Genomic DNA, 7,091 nt, shown 5'->3' on the forward strand with positions numbered 1-7,091 from the left:
AATGGGACGCTTTTCACAGAATGCAAGTTCAGATCAATGTTGTATCAAATTAACATCAAACTATAATAATTGGCATATTTAATTATTTCAAGATATGTTTTTTGTGTAGATTAATGGAATCAGTGTGCGCATTTTATATCGATTATAGCTCTCGTCAATTAAATGGATGCATGCGTCAGTAGAGGATAATGACCCTAAATCATGAGCTCTAGGGAGTTTCTGAATGCTTTTAACATATTGATGTTTCCCCCTAGTGGGAGGAGATTGGTCTACCGTGCTGCCCATCTCAATAACGTGGCCATATCTCGAGAATTTTTGTTAGAATGTATTTTTACTTATTTGTTTTTTTTTTCTTGTGACCTAAAGGTATGTTATGATCTTTATTCAAGGTCATTCAATGTATTTTAATCTACTGGTAAAAGGTATGTTGTCAAGATCCTAAAAAATGTTGATTAGGTATATGTTTGATTTAGGACAAATAAAAAAGTAATTATTCTCTCACTGTAACTTTTTACAATTTAACAATGCATATGCTACTCCTTGACTCATGGACAACACACCACAAAAGTTTGAACCCATTCCTATCAATATTTTTTAGGTTACAGTCAAGACACAATTCCTTAACAAATAAGCAGGTTTAAACCAATTTTTTCTCCTTTTGGGTAAAACGATTCTTATTTTCAATTTACTTTAATCAGTCTGTTCATCTGATAAAAATAAGAGAATACAACTTTTAGTCCACACGTATGATTTATTTACAAATGTAACTTAACCTGTCATATTTCTGAGATCATTGACAAGTTAAGCATGACAGAAACCCCATACAAAGGTCCATCTTTAATCCTCCCCATTATCACCCTGTAGGGCCGTACTTCTAGGGCCAGGAATCCCCTCCCCGTGATCACTGCTGGTGGAGGGGCATACTTCTGGGGTCAGGAATCCCGGGGGCCTCCAGGTTCTGCTGCAACTGCATTAGCCACCTCTTTGTTGCATTGTCATCCTTCATACAACTAGAAAACGTATTGTCCTTGAGTTGGTCTGGCAGACATTGTCTGAGTGCTTCTCTTGCCCTGCAACATAGAGGATATCTCTAACTAAAAAAGCTGAATAAAATCTACATTAAACAGTAAAACTTAGTTATAATGAAGTCACCTGGACCTATGAAATTACTTCGCTATATCCATAATTTGTCATATTTGTATAAGGAATTTGTAAAAATTATATAGCTGCGGACCCAAGATAACTTCACTATGTCCATAAATTCGCAATATCCATGTTCATACTAAAAAAGTTTCACTGTACTTCATATCCATTAAGTTTCCAAAGAATGGAATATTGGTGATATGTCATGTCTTGTAATTCAGATTAAATAAATGTATTTCATTTTGTCATACTAGTATTATTATTTATCTAAATTTACAAAATCATACTCAAAGCAAAAACCTTTCTATAACACTGGTCTAATTCTTAGGTAAAAATAAGATATGTTTATCAATAAGAGAAACATAAGAAACCCACCTGGGATTATCAGAAAGTCTCAGATAGCACCTGACAACATGCTTTAACAACCTGGCAGACATTTCCTTGGACAAATGTAGCACCATCTTCCCCTACAAGTACAGGTATACACATGTATGAATTATATGTACATGAATTATGTTATTCAATACATGTATTAATTTTAATACTTATTTTACAAAAAAAGAAACACAACAGGAATGAAAGCTTATGCAAGAAATTTAATCTTTACAAGGACTGCATACAGAGCATAACATAAATTTTCCAACTTGTCTGAAATTTTACAAGTAATGTGAACTGCACAAACTCAAATACTGTGAAATCATTAATTTTCATAGGGGTTTAATTTTCATGGTTTTCAAGGTATGAAGAGACCCACAAATTTATATCCACATTGAAATGCAATTTTACTTTTCACATATATTACGGCCTGTTATTATTATCAATATTAACCACAGAATCAAATCCCAATGAACCAATATATTTTCCTCAAACCATGAAAATCTGACCCCTAAAAAATATGTGATTTTACAGTACTTACCAAAATCATGGCAACATGTGAAAATCTTTCATACGTCTGACATATATATGAGAGGCCTAATTCATCTAATAAAATCTTCTGAAGAATAAATGTAGCTACCTGTAACAGAAAAGGTTTTTTACATTTATTAGCAAAAAAATTATCCTCTCTATGCCAATGATGACAAATGATGATAGTAAATCATTAAAGAAAACAGGACTGTTTTATAAGGATGTGTCTTTAAAGACACAATGTTTACCGTTTTTGAGAGTTCACTTCCTGCCTCCATTATACGCAGACAAAGAGGAATGATCTCAGTCGTCAAAAGGAAAGTTATCACCTCTTGTTCATCTGTCTGTAAAAAAAATCCACCATTTTACCATAAACAATTTTTTCCTTTAGTTTGAGAGATTCTGTTTTGGACATATAGGTGAAATCAATGCAATGATAAACACTAATTTTATAGCTTCAGATGGTTATAAGGAGTCAATTAATCTGCCATACAGGAATAGTAATAATAAAAACATTTCACAATTTTGGGTCCATTCAAAAATACAAAGGAAAGCAATAATTTTTCTTAAATTGATTTTTTCATTAGGAAATATTGACATTTTTAGGGATATAAATTGTGTGACGAAAAAATCTAATTATGAAATTCTATACAGTTCCGTGAAAATTGACTACAGATTTATATAAATTTCAAATAGAGTGTATAGAAATCAAGACATTCATATAAACAATCACAGCATTTAAAGGTTTGTCAAATTGAGCGAACTGTTTTGCCTCAATCATTGATTTGTTCCACCATTGACTAAAATAAAAGACAAAAAAACAAAACTCTAATGGTTAAACACAGCAAAGCAGGGTAAAGGTCATCTCTTTCTCAACTGTTTCAATCAATATTCTGGAGATGCATGAATAGACAACTATATGAGTTATCTCACCTTGACTAGAGCCCCTATCACCCCGAGGCTATATGAGTTATCTCACCTTGACTAGAGCACCTATCACCCCCAGGCTGGTCAGTCTTAGATACTCAAATGGGCGTGTCTTATGGATGGTGTGAAGAAACGGGTACAGGAACAGTGGAATGTGGGCTGTTCAAAGAGTCAAGATTTAATGATTTATATATTGTACAACTCTATTATAATCTACTGATATATAACACATGTAATTTATTTCTATGGCTAGTACTAGTATTAATATACATGCATATTAAAATTTCACTTTTTTTTTTTTTTAAAAGAAAAATCGCCTATTATTGTTCTCTGTATTTACTATAATGTGTATGGATGTATTAAGTTATGTGAGAGGCCGTTACCCTGAAGAAATGCCGATCTCGTTTCTGGGTGTGATGCCACACACTGTAACAAGGCCAAGGCATTGCACACTCTGTTTGACTGATGAGCCTAGAGGAAAACAATAATGGTCAGTGCTGAAATATTACATACTAGATGTACAGCTTGATTGTCAAAAAATGATTATATATTCTAAATAAAAGGACTAATTTATATTCAATCAATACAATGTCTTGAAAATTTTCCTTGCTATATCAAATCTACATGTACATAGGAGATGAAGCTTTTTTTAATTTCACCATGTTTTAAATTCACATAATTAAGATGAAGGCAAAGGAGTTAAATTAAAATGGGGATGAACATTTCCTTATATACAGTACTTAGCTGCAAACAGCAGGATTAATATAATAGCTTGTTTAGGAGTTAGGATGATCTTTACCGTGAGGTGGGGTGGATGGATTGCTGGATAAATATTGACGATTTCCTGCAGAAGAGCAGCGACAGTCCCAAATGAATGCCATAACATAGGAGCCAGGTCCGGCACTGCCTCTCTCTTCTTACTGTAACATTAGACACACATTATTCCTCACTGGTGATTTAACAAAGAAACAACATAACAACTGATATTCATTTCTAGTCAAACTTTTTTTTTAAATATTAATTTTATCTTCCTTTTAAGAAAAAGCAATTTCTCAATACATATATCAAGGTAACAAGATATCTGCTTTGATTGTTTTCAACACCCCACCCCACCCCAGCCCCCTTTCAAAGACTGAGCTGAAATAATTTTTTTTAAAGTGACATTTTCTTTCAGTGGAGAAATGCAGGAAAAATAGAGAACTGCATGTTATGCTCTTGGTCACTCTCTCATCTTTCTGCATATTAACTTGCAAACAATAGATGACATAAATGTCAGTGCACAACTAAACTTAATAAACATATAATCTACAAACCAGTGATAGGTCAGATTACTACAAATAAAGACTTAATTCATATTGAATTATTGCATTTCCATATGGATAATATTCAACACATCTGAATAAGAGCAGAGTCCTGAATTTATGCTTGATCAAGTTGCAGATGATTCTGTGCTTTTTAAGCTACCTGAGTTCTTGTAAGGCGTTCTCGCGGGTTTCAGGGTTTGTCAACTCTATGATCCACTGGTAGATTTTCTCCCTGTCTACCTGTGACATGGTGGGCGGGGCCTGAGTGAGTGGGGGGAGCCCTGTCTGTAACTGTCCTGTTGCCATCCTTCCTTACTGTCAATAACAATCAGTGTATATAAAAACTTTGTAGAATTACTTATAATATAAAAGCAACATAATACTAACCATACTATATATCTCATACAATGTGAATCAAACGAAAGTCTCTGTTGAGACTGTAGCTCTACTAGTTTTTACTTAACAAAATTCATCACTTTTAAGAACATTGATGAGAAACAGTCAACAGTATTTCCAGTTTACTTTAATTTAAAATATACTTCCTCTGAAAATGAAATCAAGTCAGTATATCATAATTTTTCATCAAATTAGAAGGTCTCATTTGTTTTACAAGGCATACTGCCTTAGTTTGGTTTCAATTTTCATGTTTTATGTTGAGAAGTTTCTCTACGCATGTGTGCATGGCAGGATAGTGTACTATAGCTTCTAATTGTAATAAATATTTTGGAAGAGTCCAAAGAATTAATATTTGAATCAAAATATGGTGAGAATAAGTCATATTAAGCAGGCGTGTAGCCAGTGAAATAAAGTGTACGCAGAAGACGGCGAAGCCCAGGTGGGGGCCCAGGGGGCAAAGCTCCCGGAAGCTCCTAGATTTTACGACATTTTTTAGTCCTTTTCCAGCAAAAGAAATCACACTACATCTCTTTTCTTGGGCAAATATGTAACAAAGTTAATGCTTCCATGCGTACTTCAGAGAGAGAATGATAATTAAATCAAATTATTTTACGGAAATATTGGTAAATAAATTTTGGAAAAAAATTTCCAAGTGGAACACGATATAACAGAGAAGTAACGTCAATACCGTTACCACTGGAGTTTAAATATTTCAAAATATAAACAGGGTTTGGTTGGTCCTTTGTTTAATTTCATATTCTATAGCTTAAAGAGACACTGTGACGCACAAAGGAGAAAATCAACAAATGTACTAGAATTTTTGCATGACCCGTGTAAATTTTGTTCAATTCCTACTAGTATTAGGTTTCAGAAAATTACAGTTTTCAGAACCTAAAAATTCTATTTTTATGGAGAAAAATAAAAGTAAAAATAATTTCAGTATGCCCCATAACGAAAATAATGCAAAATACCCTGGCACTTCTTCCTCCCTATCTGTACGTGTGTGCAGAAAAGTTGAATAAGTTTCCATAGTTACCATGGTCTCAGGTATCCATGAATAAATGTAAGTAGACCAAAAAATTTTATGTAAGTTTTTTAAGAAGCTTTTAGAACATATTTTTCACCTTTGGATGCTCCAGTTGAATATTGTTTACAAGTTTTCGCCGTTTACAAAACACGGACAGGTCACGGAATCACGGATGCACGGAAATATAAAAAATAGTACAAATCACGGATTGTTTTTTGTACGGATGATAAATCTGTCCGTGCATCTCCGTACATTAAAAAAATCCGTGAGATCTATAAATAAAAATAAAACAAGTGAATAAATATTCACGGAATTTATTTTGTCACTGGTCTTTACATTTTCTTGAATTTTTTTGATCACGGAGGGTTTAATTCTCACGGAAATTTTTGTTTGTTTTGTACTATTTCCGTGCGCCTTTGGTTTTGAGAAAGATGCATCTCCAAGATAGTGTATCACGGCAATGTTTTTAAAGTTCGACGATAAAGGAACATACACTTCTTTCCTAAACCTTTTGTCTGTTATTCGTTTTCTCCCCTCCGTAGCAATATGCAAATAGTAATAATACTTTTTTAATTCTCCGGAGTTCCCTTTCACTTTCCGGGTTCCTTCACATGAAAAGCTACGTATAAGAAAGGAAAGAAAGAAGATAAGAGATAGAAAGAAGAGAAAATCGATAGAATAAGAAATATAAGAACAGTTGTTTTACAGCTATATATTTATTAATTATAAATCTTTGAAATATACCTATGTCCATCTGCAACCCAATCTCTGTTCTCCATTTCATTTGTTGGATGAAAAACATAAACTTCGCCACCTTTTGGGCGAAACGGCATTTGTGAATTATGTTCTTTATATAATATTAAATGTTCAACATCTCTAACACTTAGGCTAGAGTGCCTATTCGAAATTATAGGTTGAACTTCTGTAGCTTTATCGTCATCCATCTCGCGCCAAATCCTAGCTCTATTTGTGACGTCACCGTGGATACCATTGTTACGTATACAGTAAAGCTATACGGATTTCCGTAAACTCTAAGTAAAATACTGATAATAATTACCGAATAACAGAAAAATATTATCCGTAATTTAAATTTTCCGTATTCCGTACATAAAACTTTATCCGTGATTTCTCCGTATTTTGTAAACTTATTTCCGTATTCCGTGCATCCGTATTCCGTGACTTATCCGTGTTTTGTCAACCTCCCAAGTTTTAGCTAATAATAAAAGTGGTGTGAACTTGAGTCTTGACATACATGAAACAATGAAACGGTAGATACAACCTTTGTTTTTCCGACACTCATATTGTGCAGTCTCTTCTTGCAGTTTAATTGTCATATCTACCCATAATTTTCATAAGTCTTTCTCTGTATGTTACAGATATCTTAAAAG

At 33.4% G+C, this 7,091-nt stretch overlaps 1 protein-coding gene across 1 annotated transcript; it reads right to left on the reverse strand.

The window, feature by feature from the left end:
* Positions 1-731: 731 nt before the first annotated feature.
* LOC134233953 (CCR4-NOT transcription complex subunit 9-like) lies at positions 732-4,612 on the reverse strand. Its single transcript, XM_062716009.1, has 8 exons — positions 4,441-4,612; positions 3,776-3,896; positions 3,360-3,447; positions 3,029-3,135; positions 2,298-2,393; positions 2,060-2,158; positions 1,519-1,610; positions 732-1,070 (listed from the first exon to the last, which is right to left on the reverse strand). Exons 1-8 carry the CDS (start codon positions 4,584-4,586, stop codon positions 902-904), a joined length of 918 nt encoding a protein of 305 aa, XP_062571993.1. The 5' UTR covers positions 4,587-4,612; the 3' UTR covers positions 732-901.
* Positions 4,613-7,091: the final 2,479 nt, after the last annotated feature.

This window comes from Saccostrea cucullata, unplaced genomic scaffold (genome assembly GCF_032062105.1).
Source record: "Saccostrea cucullata isolate Sc308-1 unplaced genomic scaffold, CSIRO_AGI_Scuc_v1 ctg226, whole genome shotgun sequence".
NCBI classification, from domain to species: Eukaryota; Metazoa; Mollusca; class Bivalvia; order Ostreida; family Ostreidae; genus Saccostrea; species Saccostrea cuccullata.

What these genes read in the sequence shown, in the direction of transcription:
- LOC134233953 (XM_062716009.1), bottom strand. Translation starts at nt 4,586, where the DNA reads ATGGCAACAGGACAGTTACAGACAGGGCTCCCCCCACTCACTCAGGCC. An exon ending in GAGATCGGCATTTCTTCAGG is followed by an intron (nt 3,136 to 3,359) that starts GTAACGGCCTCT and finishes CTCTTTGAACAG; the next exon opens with CCCACATTCCACTGTTCCTG. An exon ending in CACATGTTGCCATGATTTTG is followed by an intron (nt 1,611 to 2,059) that starts GTAAGTACTGTA and finishes CTGTACTTGTAG; the next exon opens with GGGAAGATGGTGCTACATTT.